Source organism: Lithobates pipiens, unplaced genomic scaffold (assembly GCF_037356315.1).
Source record: "Lithobates pipiens isolate NorthernLeopardFrog02 unplaced genomic scaffold, aLitPip1_a1.2 Scaffold_10, whole genome shotgun sequence".
NCBI lineage: Eukaryota > Metazoa > Chordata > Amphibia > Anura > Ranidae > Lithobates > Lithobates pipiens.
Genome location: NW_027507686.1, coordinates 215,583,928 through 215,603,629, shown reverse-complemented (window position 1 = coordinate 215,603,629; position 19,702 = coordinate 215,583,928). Strand labels below are relative to the sequence as shown.

The following is a 19,702-nucleotide window of genomic DNA, read 5'->3' as shown; positions in this document are numbered from 1 at the left end:
CCTAGGACATCTTTATGTAGAGCAACATTTTTTTTTTTTTTGCAGATCCTCAGAGAGTTCTTTGCCATGAGGTGCCATGTTAATCTTCCAGTGACCAGTATGAGAGAGTGAGAGCGATAACACCGAATTTAACACACCTGCTCCCCATTCACACTTGAGACTTGTCACATGAAAAGATAAAATAAAATATTTACAAAAATGTGAGGGGTGTACTCACTTTTGTGAGATACAATATATATTATATATATATATTTACAAATCATAAATAAAACTTGAGAAAAGCTGTCTACATTAATAACTACAATAACTATGTTATGTACAAATATTGGCCCATTTATCAAGGATTTCACCTGACATTCACTTACTCAAAATTCACCAATTGTTTACCACACAAGATTCAGTTAGAAAAAAATGGGTGAAACTTATGTTCGGACTTTGTTACACATGCTTGCTTTTTTCCAAATTTTTATAAAAGCAATACAAAGGTATCTAACACCTTAAAGTGGAACTTCACTCTCCTAATCAACATTGATTATTTCTAATCCTTATGCTACTAGCATTAGTATCTAGATAGGAAAGCAGTGGCGGCCTGTCCATAGAAGGTGCACGGGCACCGCCCCCCTCTATCCATTCGTCCAGCCCCCTGATCTACATATCAGGGTTCCCGGACTATGGATTCCAATGGGGGTGGGGTGTTTTTTAAAGTACCTGATTAGAACTAGAGGCTCTAATAGGCTTCAAAAAAAGGGTGGGCTCAGGGGTCAGAGCACTGCGCTCCGAGCCCACTATTTTCACACTAAAGTTCCTCCCCGAGACCTGTTTCCCGATTGGCCAAAGCGTCAGGTGATCCTATTGGATGCCTAGCGCTTAGGAGGAACAGAGAGGAGACACATGGCAGAGGAAGCCATGAGAGGAGCAGACACCGGAGCTACTGCTTGCACCCCAGGAGAGTAGGAGAGTACACCACATTCCGCCAACCCTAGATAGGGTAGGTGGGGTGGGGTGCTTGTTTTCTGCCCCCCAAAAGAAAAATCCACCAGCAGCCACTGTAGGAAAGTATATCATATTCACTTGTTTTAAACTCTATTTTTACATTTCTTCAGTTACTTCCTGGTTTCTTGCCTAGGCAAATGATGTCATGCATCCCAGAAGTCTTCAGGAGAGGAGGAGGGGTTTTCTCAGCTAAGCACACTCTCTTGCATGCATGCTTGAGCTAAGGGCAAATGGATTCCAGGAAGTAAATGTTACATTTGCCCTTACTCAAGATGGCCATGGGCAGAATTTCTAGGGGGGGGGGGGGGTGTTTTTTAAAGTGCTTTCTACAGCAGGAAGACAAGTATGGATAGGGGAGTTTGCTTTCAATATTAAAAAAGAATAAAATAGTGTTTTTGGTTAGTGGTGCTGAGATACAGTAAAGATCCACTTTAAAGGGGGTAATGGAGAATCCATCATTTCGGACATGAAGGACTGCACATATAATTTAGTGTGATTTGCAATTTACTTTCTGATCTTTCCCATTTAGAGAAGCAATGCTGATCATAAAACAGTAAGGGTGACCTGAAATTTCAGTTGGTGTACAGATCATAAAGGAAATTGTCATTTATACAGCGATCAGTGCTATAAAAATGCACTGATCACTGTGAAAATGGCACTGGCAGGGAAGGGGTTAACCATTAGGGGGTGCTGAAGGAGTTAAGTGTGTCCTAGGGAGTGATTCCAAGTGTGAGGGGGCGTGGCTACGAGTGACACATCAGTGAGCTCTGCTCATGATCAAAGGGAGCAGAGATCACTATCTTGTCACTAGGAAGAACAGGGAAATGTCGTGTTTACATCAGCATCTCCCTGTTCTTCCTCTCATCAAGTACCTGGGACCCTCGTGAGTGAGCACGCGGCAGGTGCACGCGCCTGCTGGGCGGCAAATTTAAACAGACGTACAGGTATGCCCATTTGCCTGCCCATGCCATTCTGCCAATGTGTATCGGCATGTGGTGGTTGAGAGCAGTTAACTTGCACCATATTACGCCGTCACCGTCTGTATGGATGTATTGGCTACAATAGTGTTACAATTAATGTAATAAAAATTATATATGGCAAGCATACTGTATGTGTTGGCCTATTGCAATATTTACAGCACATAAATCATGTGAAATGTTTTATCTCATGTAACAAATTGCTTCCTCATTCGATATGAAATTCACTCTAAACGCATTTATCAGTGGAAATGTCATTATACATTATGATATTATTATTGTGGGAATTTCTCTCCCAGCACAAAGATAATAAGCCATTAATCTGTCAATGAGGTATTATACAGTGTATGTGTATATATATATATATATATATATATATATATATAAGTTTGGTGCTGCATCAACAAGTAGACTCAGATGAACAGAGATGGGGGGACGAGAAGTGTTGATTCTCTGTGTGTCGGTCATCAATGCTGTACTGGGGTCCCACATGCAGGGTGGGTCTATGTCATTCAGAGCACTTGAGAAGTATTCAAACGGATGGGTGGTAAGATTTCCTGATTTTTATAAATATATGTATAAGATTTTCACATTTTAGAGGTTTAGACTAGGTTCACACTGCTGAGAATTCTATTACGAATTTGAGCTGCTGCGATCGCTCAAATTCGCAAGTCACTTTAATAACATAGTTTTCAATGAGTGCCGTTCACATCAATGCGTTGCGAATCTAAGCTGCGTAAAAAAAAATGGTCCTGTCCGAGTTTGATCCGTGTGCGATGCGAATTCAGCTCCATAGACTGCAAAATTTGCAGTAGAATCGCAAGTACACATAAAGAATTTGCAATGCAAATTCGCAAAGGCAATTGGATCAAATTTGCACTGCAGCAGTGTGAACCCAGCCTCACAAAAGATAAAACTGTCATCTGTTTTACCAGACCAACTGTCATTTGGGGAAGTTTGGATTGCTGGCTTACCCACTAGCTTCAATTCCTCCTGGAATCCATATTCTTATTAGCTCAGTATTGAAGTAAGTGGGTCAGCATGACAGCCAGTCAAGTAGCATTTTTAGAAAGAGGGGTCAGTAACGGCAACATCCATGTTTTTCGTGGGATAGGTTTCCTTTATGTAGTTGATTTTGGAGTAAGAATTTTAATTTGTACCAATAAATAAATTTTAATGCCCTTTTCCTACTTGTACAATAGCTGTTCCATTTTTTTTTTTAAATGAATGTACATCATGTGCAAATTTTTAGCTTCTTGCTTAAAGGTGAACTAGCACTGGACACTCCCGCCACCCCCAGGTCCTTGCTGTACTTACCACTGGGGGATGCTGAGCTGGTCCAGTGGTCAGGGGATTTTAATTTACTGCTCTTCTCCCTCTTCTTCGTCAGCGCTTTACGGACTGACCTGATCAATTCTGATCGATCAGTGCCATCACTGTGAAACAGTAAAGTAAAATGACTGTGTAACACTAATAAATATGTAGCATGGTATGTACTTGTAGTATGTAGAAGCATATGCGGTTTTCCCCATTTACACAAGGAAAATCCTATACATAAAGACATGGATGAGCGAGTTTGGAGAGGAGGAATTTGACTGACCTGCACAGAGTCCCGACCTCAACCCAATAGAACACCTTTGGGATGAATTATGCCTCGTACACATGACCGGACTTTTCAACATCAAAAGTCCGACGGAATGATTCCGCCAGACCATTCGATCGTGTGTGGGCTGCAGCGGACTTTTGATTTGCAAAAGTCTGACAGACTTTAGAAATGGAACATGTTTCAAATTTTTCCGCCAGAACTCCGCCGGACCCAGTTCCTACCGAGAAATCCGCTCTCATATGCTAGTCCGACGGACAAAAACCGATGCGAGGGCAGCTATTGGCTACTGGCTATGAACTTCCTTATTCTAGTCCAGTCGTGCGTCATCACGTTCGAATCCGTCGGACTTTGGTGTGATTGTGTGTGGCCAAGTCCGTTCATTCGGAAAGTCCATCAGAACTCTGTCAGAACTCCGTCAGAACTCCGTCGAAAGTCTGTCGGACCTAGTCCCTCGAAAAGTCCGGTCGCGTGTACGCGGCATTAGAGCGGAGATTGTGAGCCAGGCCTTCTCGTCCAACATCAGTGCCTGACCTCACAAATATGAAGCTGCTATAGCTGCAAAGTGTGGGCAAACTCAATATTGAACCCTGCGGACTAAGACTGGGATGCCATTAAAGTTAAAGCGGGAGTCCACCGGGACTCCGCGTTTTTTTTAAAAGCCAGCAGCTACAAATACTGCAGCTGCTGACTTTTAAATAGTGACACTTACCTGTCCAGCGCGCCCGCGATGTCGGCACCCGAAGCCGATCGCTCGCTCGGCTGCCGGGTCCCGCCGCCATCTTGGGTATGGGAATCAGGAAATGGAGCCTTTCGGCTTCATTTCCCGGTTCCCTACTGCGCATGCGCGAGCCGCGCGGCGCAATCCGGACGGTCCCCGCTGCCTCTGGGAGCTGTGTGTTTCCCAGCATGCAGCGGGGCACTTGCTGAAGGGGGCGGGCACTTGCGGAACGGGGGGGGGACCTACGCTCGTTCCGCAGAGAGCTAGCCCGGAAGTGGGTGCAGTTACCTGGATTATCCAGGTAACTGCACCCCCCTCCCCCCTGAAAGGTGCCGATTGTGGCGCCGGAGGGGGGGGGGATTCCGATGAGCGGAGGTCCATTTTAGGGTGGACCTCCGCTTTAATGTGCATGTAAAGGCAGGTGTCTCAATACTTTTGGTAATATAGTATATATATATATATATATATATATATATATATATATATATATATATATATATATATATACACATATATAAGTATATATTTACAATATAATTGAAGTATACATAAGTATCAAAACACTAAAGCAGATTATGCAATTTTCTTTCCTTCCTCCATTAATATAGTTAGTGTTGATGAACTAGTGGGAGCCTTCCCTTTTGGCAGAACATAATAATCACTGCCGGCGTTTTATAGCCTGCATCAAAAAATCCATCAGGCTGATTGCACTGAAGTCGATTGATGTATCAACTTCAGTACAACCAGCCTGTCTATTGTCTGTACTGAGGGGTTAGGCTGGGGGAGGGTCTGTACTGGGGAAGGTCTGTATTGAGTGGATTTGTACTGAGAGGCTAGGATAGCATGTCTGTATTGAGGGTTGTCTGTACAGGGGGATGGCTGTGCTTGGGGGTGTCTGTACTTGGGGGTTTGTAATATGTTGGCAGAGGGGATCTGTACTGGGGAGGTCTGCACAGTGGGATTAAGCTGGAAAGGGGGTCTGTACAGGGGGATGTCTGTACTGGGGGATGTCTGTACAGGGGGATGTCTGTACTGGGGGATGTCTGTACAGGGGGATGTCTGTACTGGGGGATGTCTGTACTGGGGGATGTCTGTACTTGGGGGTTTGTAGTAAGGGGTTAGGCTAGGAGGGAAGTTTGCTCTGGGGATGTCTGTACTGTGGATATTTCTACTGAGGGGTTAGTCTGGAAGGGTCTGCACTGGTAGTGTCTGTACTGGGGGTTAAGCTGAGTGAGGGGTCTTTACTAACGTGTGTGGGGGTTGGGTCTGTACTAAGGGGTTAGGATGGGAGGGGGTTCTGTACTGAGGGATGTCAGTACTGGGGGGTGGAGGTCTTTACTGACGGGATGAAGCTGGAAGGGGATATCTATATTGGGTGGAGTCTGTATAGGGGGGGTCTGTACTGAAGGGTTAGGCTGGAATTGGGGACTGTCCTGTGAGAGGTCTGAATTGAGTGGGTCTGTTCTGAGGGATTAGACTGCAATGGGGGGTTTGTATTGAGGTGTTAGACTGGGGAGATCTGTATTGGGGGGGTTTCTGTACAGGGGGGTCTGTTTTGAAGGATTAGGCTGGAAGGGTCTTTAGTGGGTCAGTCTGTACTGAAGGGTTAAGATGGGAGGGAGGATCTGTACTGGGGAGGTCTGTACAAAGTGGGTCTGTCCTGGGTCTTGTACTGTGAGGGGGATGGGCAGGAGGTGGTCATTTGTGGTTGTATAGAGCGAGTTGGCTCATGATTTTGTATAACCACGGCCCTTTAAGCCCCTCCCATTGTTAGCGCAATTTGGATACAATTTGGTGTGGCACGCTGCACATACCACTTTTATTTTATTTTTATTTAATGTGTGGTAGAGCGATGTTGAAAAATGATTGGCCCTGGGTGGCAGATACTGTATGCCAGGTATGCCACTGCCAGTAAACTCAAACACTTGAAACAGGGGACCTTTGGTGGCACTCCCGTCACTGCTTTAAACCACAAACTGTATTTAAAAGGAGCTTCTGTCCTTGTGACATTCTTTTGGTACATCTGCATACAGTATGTTCATTAACCAACAGTAAAAGGGATGACCAACACTAGCAGCTCGTTAGGCTGTGCTGTTGTGCAAATCTACTGACCAGGAACATGCTGACAGGAGGATAGAGAAGAGTGAACAGATTGGAACTGAATATTTCTGTTATGCTTTTTTTTAGGTTGATTTAAAATACAAAATGGCATTTACTGACCCATCATATAGATTTTCCTGGCGCTGTAATTCTGGAAATTGTGGTAGTGAGTTTCAGAACACCATTATTCCTATGGAAAACAGGACCTCCAGCCCCAGCCGTTGGTACCAGAGCGAAGGGTATATGAAAAGACGTGTAACTATCGACAAACCCTTCCAACTTAGGTAAGATCTGTGCTGTTGAAGTTTAACTCAGTTTTTTTTACAATCTTAGTTTTGAAAGGCAAAGCCGTGTGATATTAAATTCTATTAGCATTACCTCTTTGGTTTCATTTTGCTGTCAAAGTGTGAGTACCTACTGATCCAAGGGTAAATCAGTTTGCAAAGAATGCTGAGCTGCAGGGCCGGGACAAGGGGTGGGCAGGAGGGACGGCTGCCCCTGGCACAATGGTTTATGGCAGGGGTAGGGGGCACCCTGACCCTAACCCTATGGGAAAGGGGGAGCAGTTTGGCATCTTTGCCCTGGGTGCTGGATGACCTTGTCCCAGCACTGCTGAGCGGGGGGACATATTTAGGAACATTTGATGACATCACAGAGATTTTATACAGGTAAATTGATGGCTTTCAGTGCCAATAATTAAAAACTGAAGACAGGATCGATGCATTAATTTAGAACAGCAAGGAGTGCAGGCTCACCTTCATTGAGTCCAATCACAAAAGTAATTAAAGGAGCCTTTGTGGAGGGTAGTATGAATCATCTCCCAGTCTTCTGCTGTCAGTTCTACCCCCAGGTCTCTTTCCCAAGGGTGTGCCGCTTCGGTTAGATATCTTTTTTTTATCAGAACTAGAGAATAAACACATTTTAAGACAGTTTTCACAGGGAAGGTGTGCTTGGAAGGGAAGGGAGTCAAGTAAGGGTCAGATAGGAGGCCTACCCTGGGGTGGGATCTTCTGGGCTACGCTAGACACCTTGAACACGGTCACTGCCTTAGGCCCCTTTCACACATGCGGACAGTATGTCCTTATTTCATCCATCCGTTTGCGGATGCAAAACGGACATACATGCATTCCTATGGGATATCGGGTATCTGCGGATGAACATCCGCAGACACCCGATATCGTCCGCCTCCGCTATTGTCCGATTCTGCAGAGGGAGGAAAATCCTATTTTTCTATCCGTCTGCAGAGCGGATCGGATGAACACTGACAGATGGTCCGTGTTCATCCGATCCCCCATAGAGGAGAGCGGAGAGCTGAGAGAATGGTCCCTGCACAGTGTGCAGAGACCGCCCTGTTATCCGCCAGCTCAGCGGGGACAACGGAGCGAGCAAGCGGATCATCACGGGGCGGATCATTACTGATCCGTCCCGTGTAAAAGGGGCCTAACATCTGGGGTAACTTTACTTGTACAGATGACTGAACTCTAGTAAACTCTCTTGATGTTAAAGAGGTTGTAAACCCTATAAAGAAAAACAAAAAACTGTAATGCTGTGTACACACGAGCGGACTTCTCGTCGGACTGAACTCCGAAGGACTTTTCAACAGAGTTCCGATGGAGTTCCGCCAAAACGGACATGCCTTCACACGATCACACCAAAGTCCGATTATTTAGAAAGCAATGACGTATGACGGGACTAGAAAAAGGAAGTTCATTAGCCAGTAGCCAATAGCTGCCCTTGCGTTGTTTTTGGTCCATCGGAACAGCATACAGACGAACGGTTTTCTTGATAGGAACTGGTTCCAGCGGAAAGACTTGAAACATGTTCTATTTCTAGGTCTGTCAGAATTTTAGAAAGAAAAAGTCAGATGAAGCTCACACACGAGCGGAATGTCTGACAAAATGATTCCGTCTGACCTTTTCTGCCGGAAAGTCCGGTCGTGTGTACAGGGCATAAGACAAAGGCTTAATGAGCTAGTATGCATTGCATTGCATACTAGCTCATTATGAAATACTTACCTTAGAACGAAGCTCTCTCAGCGGTGACTGCACACCTCTGAGACGGCTGACATTTTCCCCATGTGTTTCTGTTTGCGGGCTCCGTCGCTGTGATTGGCTTGGGAGCCACTGGTCACGGGACAGGGCCCTACAGAAAAGGCACGGATGGCCATTTCCTCAGAGCGCATGCGCCAATGGCGTTCGCGTATATAGTAAATAGCTCATGAACAGTGCTAGTTTAGGAGATATTTACAGCACCTACGGGTAAGCCTTACTATAGGCTTACCTATAGGTTAAATTAAAAAGGAAGATTTTACTTCCTCTTTAATATACACATAGGAGGAACATGCAGAGCCAATGCCCTCTCCACCTGTCTAGCTTATCACTGCGATCTATGTCCCAGTAATGGTATGGTGTCATGTCGTTCACGACTCAATGTGTACACTTCACTTAACTCTTCCTCTTCCATACCTGTGCACAAGCTGATCTGCTCACGTTGCTATGGGAGACAGACCTTCTCATGGAGAGAGTGCTGACAACAACTCCTCCTGCAAGAGGCTATCCCTCTTGTCACATGTACACACTTACGACAGGCTGCTAGAAAATCCTTCATTACCCTTGGTAACACTTGTATCTCTCTGTTGTACTGCTGTCTCCAATGTGCTTAGCTGACCCAAACTGTGGACTATGTGTGTTGGTTACTTGCATTACACCCCATTGAGTAACTTTAGACCAGGCAAAGTTTCAGAACCATTACTTTAATAACGTGGCATGACAGTCAAACAAAGGAAACTAGTCCCTAACTCAGAGTTGTGGCTGCCCCAGCCTACCTGCACTAAACAGAGTCCATAACTGACTGGGTCCATGATGGTAATATCCAGGATTGGCATCTTCAGGGGGAACTGCAGGTCCCAGCAATCACCCTAGACTGTAGAAGGATCCTGAAGGCAGATGTTCATTAGTTGGCACTTCGGTCCCGGCATGTTCAGCAGGCTAGCCGGACGGACTCTGGCAACAGTAACAGCAACAACCGCTCTCGCTTGTTCTCAAGCTCCCCTTGGTCCAGACCCCCGTCTAGGGTTGCCACATCATCCCTTTTATCCAGGACACATATTAATTACACAGGTTTTGAAGCTGATTTAATGCAGATAAGGTACCAAGTGAGTTTAATTACCACCGTAATCAGCCACAGAACCTGTGTAATTTATATGTGTCCTGGATTAAAGGGATGATGTAGCAACCCTACCCCCATCTCTTTTATAATACACAGAACCAGTGGGTCTGACACAAAAAAGCCAGCCAAAAAAGAAAGGGTAACTTCATTAACACTAACCCACCCTAATGGGGCAGCAATAAACGCTACATGCCTACATGCTCAGCATTCCTTCTCCAACTCTGTTGCAGTAACAATCATTAATGTTGGATTTCCCACCATGTTCTGTTATGATGACAATAGTCCCCAGGAGAAATAGAGAATGAATATACCCAGTGGAGACAGCAATAAAAAAAAAAACGGTTGGGATTTCTAACCCTTCAAAGCTAAACTTTAAGGCAGGGATATGCAATTAGTGGACCTCCAGCTGTTGCAGAACTACAAGTCCCATGAGGCATAGCAAGACTCTGACAGCCACAAGCATGACACCCAGAGGCAGAGGCATGATGGGACTTGTAGTTTTGCAGCAGCTGGAGGTTCACTAATTGCATAGCCCTGCTCTAAGGTGAATCTTAATATTATTTATAAATCATAGGGGTATTGATCCCAGTGTAAATGGCCGGTGGTGCACTTCCACAATGTCATTTCATATAAACCAGAAAGGATTAGTTGCTACGTTTGCCCCCCTTTCTTTACAATAAATCTTGGGACTAAAGAGGTTCTTGGTGTGTTGTTCAGTGTAGTGTCTGTGCAAGCAGGATTTGTGCATTCCTCTGATACTGGTTATAATTTTGCTACAAATACAGAAATAACAGCAAGCAAATGCTATTTCACAAAATACCCAACTGTAAGTGTAACACCCTCTAGTAGTGTGCTAGAAAGTATACACAAATTTTAACAGGCCTGTTTGTTTCCATTCTGGGTTGGGAGTGTCTCAGAGTAGTGCTAGGTGACTCACAGTAGACATCACTAGGACCTCCTACTTCTTTCCAGAAGGTTCTAGTGCTTTCTGAAAAGAGAGGCTGGAGGGGAGGTGGAGTCACCTGGGGTGTTTTGGGGAGCCCTGGCCAATCCCTAACTTGGATTGGCAAGGGGCAGGCCTCCTCAAATACCCAGGGTCAGCCCAGCAAGGGAGGAGTTGTCGGGAGGAAGAGCTGGAGTGAGAGAGTGCTGGGAGGGGGGGGGGGGGGGGTTGCCACCGCTCCAGGATTCACCCAGACAGTCCAGGTTTTGAATCATGTGTCTGGGTTTCAGGTGGACTGAAACCCGGACACATTATTTAGACTGGGCTGTAGCTCCCAAAGTCACCAAGATAGTCACACCCAAATCTGCTGCTGTGTGGGTGCTGCAGGCGGCTGTCTTGAGGCAGGTTTGGCCATCACTGAGCAACAGCGATGATGTCAGCAAGAGCAATCTGACCACACCCACTGTTGGCTAATGCACACTATACGCACCACATTACTACTATCCTTGGACCCAAAGGTGTCCCAGGCAGCTAAAGTGTTCGGGTTTGGCTTGAAGAAAAGGTGGCAACCCTGGGGGGGGGTGACCTTGGGCCTGGGCGCGGGTGCAGTCAGGACCATTTCCAAGAACACGTGAAAAGGTCCTGGACTGGAGGCCTAAATAATATACAAAAAAAACAAAGTCACTGACTGCTTTATGTCACGGAGTACCTGGGAGTGAATGCAGGGCTGGACAGGGTGGCAGACAAACCACAACACTTAGCAGCCCCTACGGGCATACCACTACATAATACTCCATGCACAGTAGCATTTTTCATAAGCTCAAAAAAGTTAGAAAAAAAACGCTGTATGAAAAATACTGATAATAGCATTTTTGTGCCAGCTGCTAGCATTTTAGAAGCACTTGGGCTCCATGCATTTTTTTTTAAGCTCCTAGAAGCAGTTATTAGCTTTTTTTCTGCTCCTAGAAGCAAAATAGTGTTAGCCTTTGTGTCCATGCACATTACTTAAGGCTATTAGTGTTTTTTGAGCTTTAGCATTTAGGAGCAGAAAAAACTTTTTTTGTAGAGTTTCTCAGAGTGTTTCTCCAGCAGAAAAAACACTGAATGCTTCTAAATGCTCCCAACTGTTTCTAAATGCTACTAAAATGTTACTAGCAGCTTTTTATTTATTTTTTATTTTTTTATTCATGTACTGCAAAAATGCTAATAAAATGCTAATGCTCCTAAATGCTACTAAAATGGTACTAGAAGCTGGCACAAAAATGCTACTATCAGCATTTTTTTCTAGCTTTTTTTGAGTTTATGAAAAACACTAGTGTGCATGGAGCCTTAGAAGCATTTAGGAGAATTAGCATTTTATTAGTGTAGCACTAACCCCCGAAAGAGCTGCTGGTTAGACTTGGGCTTACCATTACCTTTACCTTCTTCTTCCTCACTTCACGTCTAGGGGTGTCCCGTGGTAGATGACCCAGTAACTCGAGAGACTGACAACAGATCCACTTGAATGAATTTTATTTGCAAAACGTAGACAATGAACAGTCTCTTAACATGGGATCAGAGGGTTGGAAAGGAAGTTCAGGTACTCTTAGTGTCAAAGTCAAATGTTGAAGAACTTGCTTACTTTGACTGCATCCAGAGAATAGCCATTCACAACTGGATGTTCACTCAAGTTGGACAGTCCCTCTCTCACAAGGCCTAACAGCCAACAAGGTGCTTACTCAGGAACAAGTCTCTGCCACAGACGTTGTAGAACATACAAGAATAAGTCTCTGCCACAGACGTTGTTGTAGAACACGTAGGAAACTAAACTTGTAGAACACTCGTGTGATACCTGGATCTTTCAGCCAGCTTGGCGATATCTACGAGACCGGATTCTCTTGGGTACTTGAGCTCCTTCAGGCTCTTCCTAAGAAACCAACCGCTACGTGGCCTTCATCTGAAGAGTCCTCCCCTGGATAGCAAGTCACTGGGTCTCTCCAAAACCGGAGACGGCACCCAAACACCTCAGAATCCTCCTTTAGTTTCCTTGCCTCGGGCTAGCCAGCCCCGAGACAACAAGATTGGGTGGATCCGCACCCCAGTCCATAGCCTTCCTGGGGGCTAGTCAGGAGGACCAGGACCATGAAGTCAGTACATTCTTCTGGACCAGAAAACCGCTCCTCGTGACATCCGCATCTTAAATACCCTCTCCCAGAAAGCACAGCAAGAGCACCACTCCCACTGGGTGGGCTCAGAGAGAGAGTAACTTAAGCACCCAATCAGACCACAGTTCCATACCTGCCAGAAGAGACAGTGCCCCCTGGCGGAACATCTCATAGTCCAGTCAGACTGATGCTGAAGTCCAAATTTAGACAATTGTACCCAAACCAAACTGCAGTTTAGGTATAACCTTAACTTTGAAAAAACGCATAGCGCGTGCTCTTCAGGAGCCGCCGCTACATTAGCGTTTTTACAGTACATGAAACAAAATTAAAAAAAGATTTAAAAAAGCCGTTAGTAGCATTTTAGTAGAATTTAGAAGCAGTTGGGAGCATTTATGAGCATTCAGCATTTTTTTCTGCTGGAAAAACGCTCCAAGAAACTCTACAAAAACATTTTTTTGCTGCTCCTAGACTGTGTAGTAGTGTGCATGGGCACAAGGGATAATCAGTGGTGGCTGGTGCTCTATTTTTTGGCGGGGGGGGGGGAAGCTCAGTCGATCGGCAAACAGCTTGCTCACCCATCTGTCTGCCCATCAGTCCGGCACTCACCCCATCCAGGTCACGGCAGCTTCGGCAGCTTCCCCCTGCATCTCCCCCTTGGTGCCCCCCCCCCCCTGGTCAATTGGGTCTTAAGACCTGCATCCTCATTGGCCAAGAGAAGAAGCAGGAAGACAATATTGAATATTAATTTGCTAAAAAAAATGCATTGGAATCCATGCATCCAGTGCCCTGTATGTAGATTACGGTTTGGGCACATGAATTAGCGGGGCACCACTGAGGATAACAATATTTAGCTTCTAGAAGCAGAAAAAAAATTGCTAATAACAGCTTCTAGGAGTGTAAAAAAAAAAATGCTAGTGTGCATAGAGCTTGTGACGCTTGGTTAAACAGAGCTACATTCTGTGTTAATATTATTGAGGTAATAAACTCAAAGCACCTATGTGCCTTAACCACTTCCCACCCGGCCAATGTATATATACGGCCGGGTGGGAGCCGCCTGCTCCTGATAGGACGTTCAGGAACGTCATTCAGGAGCAGCGGGATTGCGCGCGCGCGCGCGCCCGCGCAGCGGCGCGATCCCGATGTGCTCGTGTCACCCGGACACGGCACATCTCAGATCGGCAGGAGGGCTCTGTGATTGGCCCTCCTGATCACATGACGGCCGTGTCCAATCACGGCCGTCATGTGATGTAAACAAACAGCCGGTTGCTAGGCAATCGGCTCTCCTCTCCTCACACGGAAGTCACCGCTGAGAAGAGGAGAGCAGAACGCTGCAGCCGGCTGATGATCAGTGAGTATGGGCTGCTTTTCACAGCTTTTTACTCACTGATCATCAGTCTAGTGTCAACACACAACACACCACACAGTGAAAACACAGTCCCCACATATGTCCCCAAAACACACATGTCCCCAAAACATACATGTCCCCAAATAATAAAAACACATGTCCCTAATAATAAAAACATGTCCCCCACATATGTCCCACTAAAATCACATGTCCCAATGATTATCTGCACACATATGTACGTGATCACCTGCACACATATGTACATGATCATTTGCGTACATATGTCCGTGATCACACAAACCAATTATTATACACTTAACGGAATTTTTTTTACCAAAAACATGTAGCAGAATACATTTTGGCTTAAATTTATGACAAAATTTGATTTTATTGGATTTCTTTTCAAATAGAAAAAAGAAAATATTGTTTTTTTCCCAAATTTCCGCTTTTTTTGCGCTTATATCGCAAAAAAAAAAAAACGGAGTCGTGAATAAATAACACCAAAATAAAGCTCTATTTGTGCGAACAAAATGATAACAATTTCATTTGGGTACAGTGTAGCATGACCGCGCAATTGTCACTGAAAGCGCTAGAGCGCTGAAAGCTGAAAATTGGGCTGGGAAGGAAGGGGGTGAAAGTGCCCTGTATTGAAGTGGTTAAGAATATGTGTCAATGACTGCTGCTACACCCATATACAATAATTTGTCATACTCACTAGTGCTACTTTTTATCTCTATACATAGAGAGAGCAGTTGCTGCTGGGTATATAACGTTTACACCGAAGGAGGATGGGAACTTTTAACAGCAGTGGATTTAGGAACAAGATCTGATACCAAGAAACCCAACAGCTCTCCTGTGACTACTATCATTCCAATTTTAAGGTACAGTACCTCATTTACAGAAAACTATATATAAGAAATCTCAATGCTAAATTATATGTCAATATATTGCTAACATTTGTTCCAAAAGATCAGAAAATTTTAAAATGTCAAAAACCTGGGTGACTCTTTCACTGCTAGCTAATATTTCTAGATAATCGCAGCAGTGACATCTGCAGTGGCGGCTGGTGCTCAAAATTTTTGGGGGGGCGCAAACAAACTGAAATTGCAGCCACTGTGCCATCAAACGCAGCCACTGTGCCCATCAACTGCCACCACTGTACCATCAAACGCAGCCACTGTGCCATCAAATGCAGTCACTGTACCATCAAACGCAGCCACTGTGCCCATCAATTGACGTCACTGTGCCCATCAATTGACGCCACTGTGCCCATCAATTGTCACCACTGTACCATCAATCACAGCCACTGTGCAATCAAACGCAGCCACTGTGCCCATCAATTGCTGCCACTGTGCCCATCAAATGCAGCACTGTGCCCATCAAACACAGCCATTGTGCCATATGAAATGCTCCCACTGTGCCATCAAATGCTGCCACTGTGCCCCATCAAATACAGCTACAGTGCCCATCTTATGCAGCCACTGTGCCCCATCAAATGCAGCCTCACTGTGCCCCATCAAACGCAGCCTCACTGTGCCCATTAAATGCAGCCTCACTGTGCCCCATCAAATGCAGCCTCACTGTGCCCCATCAAATGCAGCCTCACTGTGCCCCATCAAATACAGCCTCACTGTGCCCCATCAAATGCAGCCTCACCGTGCCCTATCAAATACAGCCTCACCATACCCCATCAAATGCAGCCTCACCGTGCCCCATCAAATGCAGCTTCACTGAGTCTCATACTTACCATACAGGCAGCTCCACTCTGGAGAAACCGTGTGTTCCACGGAGCTATCGATGTCACTTACAGTTTCCATCTCGAACAGGGAAACCGGAGGTAACCTCTTAACTTGAACAACAAAGCTCTCGCCCGTAGTAATACTAGGGGCGGAAGCTGTTCGGCGCTTTGGAATGCGCCACAAAGCAGGTCAAAAGCCTGCAAATGCAGTGCCTTGTCTGCAATCTCGTGATTGCATGGTACTTCCCATAGTGCACTGTGTCGAGCGCCCGAACACAGTACACGTAAAGAACATTTAAAAAAAATATTTTTATTTATTTCAATTTTTTTGTTACTGCTGGGTGGGGCGGCGCCCGTGTGCCCCCTATGGACGGGCCCCCACTGGTACAATGCCTTTAAAAGTCATTACAAAAAGTAAGGCAGTTTTCATGTAAAATACCTAGTTGCTGTTGGTCACAAGTGGACTTCAATTGAACAAATGAATCCAAAATAATGCCACCTAGTTCTAAGGTATTGTCAATCAATAGTGCTGCCCTCTTCAGATGGGCGAATCTTTCTACCAAACAATAAGATAAACAAGAGGGTGCAAAGGTCTAGTGCAGCAGTTGCCAACCAGTGGTCCATGGACCACTGGTGGTTCACAAGAAAATGTCGGTGGTTCCAAGGGGTTTTGTTGCAAATCAACATTGTGACAGATGTATGCTGCCAAATGTTGTTTGCAGTGTTGTTCCCGATGTCTCCTCTGCAGTTCTGGCTCCTGTGAACTCAGAAGGAGGCGCTGGGAGTAGTGCAGAGAGCGGGAGGTGAAGGAGGAGGGGACTTCCACTGGCAGTGCTGATCACTAGGGCTGCTCCAATACCGTTTTTGTGCTGGCAGGTACGAGCACTGATACTTTTCGGTCAAGCACTCACTGGTACTGATACCTTTGCAGTGCAATTTGAGTCCATATAGAATGAATGGGCTCAAATCGAACTGCAAAGAATGGCATGCAATTTGAATGGGAATGTGGTGCCATTCCTGTCCGAAACACATGTGATTTTCCTTACCGCTCCTGTGTGGTCCCAGTTTAGAAAGACAGTGAAGTGACATCTAAGAAGTGCAGCAACGGGCAAAAAATATATATCAATGTCAAATCCAAACCTTGGCTGCTTGCGCTGCTCACAGGGCTGGAGGAGATGTCAGCTTGGGGTGGACTGCCTATACATCTCCTCCAGCCCTGTGAGCACCACAAGTGGCCGTGGTTTTGGATTTGGCATGCAATATATATTATGTACTTTTAACATGTAAGTTATGATAACATTTTCTATTAAACAGTTTGCCCATTGCTGTACTTCTTAGATGGTGCTTGCCTGTCTTTTTATACTGGGATCACACAGGAGCGGTGGGGGATCCGCATGCGATTTGAACAGGAATTGCACCTCATTCTTTGCAGTGCGATTTGAGCCCATTCATTTTGGACACAAAGGCCTGTGGGCCAAATCCGGCCCGCCAGGCCATTTCATGTGACCCTCACACCCAGGACCTTTTTTCAGCCAGAACTCTATTCCGCTACCTCTGCTCTTGCCCACTGCTCCCTGCTCACAACTGTCACTTGTAAACACAGAAGCTTTCTATGATTACATGGACAGTTTTCCTCTCGGCAGCTCTCATTGCCTGCCCTGCACTCACAGCGGGGACAAGGGAGAATGCAGGTGCAGATGCACTGTGGTCATAGGTGGGATTGGGCATCACGTGTTAGGCTGCACTGATCCCCATCTGTGCGCAGATGACGACCAATGATTTTGCTGCATCGAAATACTAGAGCCTTGCCAGGTAATTTTAGAAAAGGTAAGATGCAAAGAAGGGGGAAGGAGATGAGGTCTGTGGAGGGAGATGTGTGCAGAGGTGGGGGCAGGGCTGGTGCAAGGATTTTTGACACCCCTGACTCCACCCCATTTGCCCTGCCCATGTATACCCCACCTTTTTAATGAAGTGCCCATAAAATACAGCCTCACCAGTGCCCATCAATGCAGTCTACCAGCGCCCATCAAATTCAGCCTCACCAGCGCCCATCAATGCAGCCTCACCAGCGCCCATCAATGCAGCCTCAGCAGCACCTATCAATGCAGCCTCACCAGTGCCCATCAATGCAGCCTCACCAGTGCCCATCAATGCAGCCTACCAGCACCCATCAATGCAACTTACCAGTGCCCATCAATGAATGTTTGCTTGCTTCCATTCATTCGGGAATCGGGGAACACAGATACAGTGCTCCGCTGCCGCTGCGCCTCTGAGACCATGGGGTTGATTTAACAAAACTGGAGAGTGCAAAATCTAGTGCAGCTGTGCATGGTAGCCAATCAGCTTCTAACTTCCGCTTGTTCAATTAAGCTCAATAAAACCTGGAAGCTGTTTGGTTTCTATGCAGAGCTGCACCAGATTTTGTACTCTGCAGTTTTAGTAAATCAACCCCTATGTGCGAACAAAGCGGCGGCTGCCTGCTAATACTGAGACTTAGCTGCTTGCCCTAGGCAGCAGTATGCCCTAGATGGCTGCCTAGTTTGCCTAATGGTAGCACTGGCCCTGGGTGGGGGATGGAAAGAGTGGTGCAAAGGTCAGAGCTAAGGAGGAGTGGAAGTGAAATGTGGCAAACTGTAAAAGAGAGCAAAACCCTGCACTCTGTAAGTAACACATCCCGAAACCTTGCACTCTGTAAGTAGCACACCCCAAAACCCTCCACTCTGTAAGTAACACACCCCAAAACCCTGCACTCTGTAAGTAACACATCCCGAAACCTTGCACTCTGTAAGTAGCACACCCCAAAACCCTCCACTCTGTAAGTAACACACCCCAAAACCCTGCACTCTGTAAGCAGCACACCCCAAAACCCTGCACTCTGTAAGCAGCACACCCTTGAACTCTGCACTTAGTTCACCCTTGAAGGCCGCACATAACACACTCCTGGCATTTATTGCCCCTTTAAGATTCTTCTACTGTTGGTGCAATTTGCCCACACCTGCCATTTGGTGTGGAGGGGGATGCATTGTTGAGATCCTGCATCTATTCTCAAAAAAAAAAATCCCTGGATACATTTATATAGCCTTACAGATACAGCCAGCCCTTTGAGTGTAACATAATACTGATGCGGCCCCCGAATAAATTGAGTTTGACACCCCTGCTCTAGTGCATTACCTGATTAAAAGTTTATTGAAAACAAAAATGTATCAAATGCAAACTTACAATAAACTAACGGCAAAAGAGTGTTGTATGAACAGAACAGAAGAAGATATGGATACATATTGCCAAGACCTAGACATCACGCAGATGTACATGCTGATGTGTTTCAAGGGACAGACACTCAGAGGATAGTTCATCTGTATGTCACATCACCTTTTAGATATTCTAATGCCCCATACACACGGTCGGACATTCCGACAACAAAATCCGTCTGATTTTTTTCGACAGATTTTGGCCCAAACTTGTCTTGCATACACACGGTCGTACAAAGGTGTCGGAAAAATCTGATCGTTCAGAACGCAGTGACGTAGAACACGTACGACTGGACTATAAACAGGCCAGTAGGCAATAGCTTTTGTCTTGTAATTTATTCTGAGCATGCGTGGCACTTTGTCCGTCGGAATTGTCTTCACACGATCGGAATTTAAACAATCGGATTTTGTTGTCGGAAAATTTTAGATCCTGCTCTCAAACTTTGTGTGTCAGAAATTCCGATGGAAAAAGTCAGCTGGAGCACACACACGATCGGAATTTCCGACAACAAGATCCGATCGCACATTTTCCATCATAAAATCCTATCGTGTGTACAGGGAATAAAAGCTGAACCTCAACCACACGACCTATGCTGGGCTGGCGCTCCACAATAGGGGAGTCCACACGATTGTCCACCAGAGCCAAACAGAAGGTTTGAACATCTCCAAGGGCGGTTCCACTGGATGACATAACCAGATGACCTCGTCCCGTCTAACGTCAC

At 45.7% G+C, this 19,702-nt stretch overlaps 1 protein-coding gene across 1 annotated transcript in view; it reads left to right on the top strand.

Annotated features, from left to right (window-relative positions):
• Positions 1 to 2,376: 2,376 nt before the first annotated feature.
• LOC143939278 (uncharacterized) overlaps positions 2,377 to 19,702 on the top strand; it is a 70,855-nt gene continuing 53,529 nt past the window's right edge. Inside the window, exons 1-3 of the mRNA XM_077460955.1 lie at positions 2,377 to 2,517; positions 6,482 to 6,678; positions 14,738 to 14,875. Of these exons, the coding sequence (XP_077317081.1) occupies positions 2,398 to 2,517; positions 6,482 to 6,678; positions 14,738 to 14,875 (455 nt within the window). The 5' untranslated portion in view covers positions 2,377 to 2,397. The remainder of the gene's footprint in view (positions 2,518 to 6,481; positions 6,679 to 14,737; positions 14,876 to 19,702) is intronic.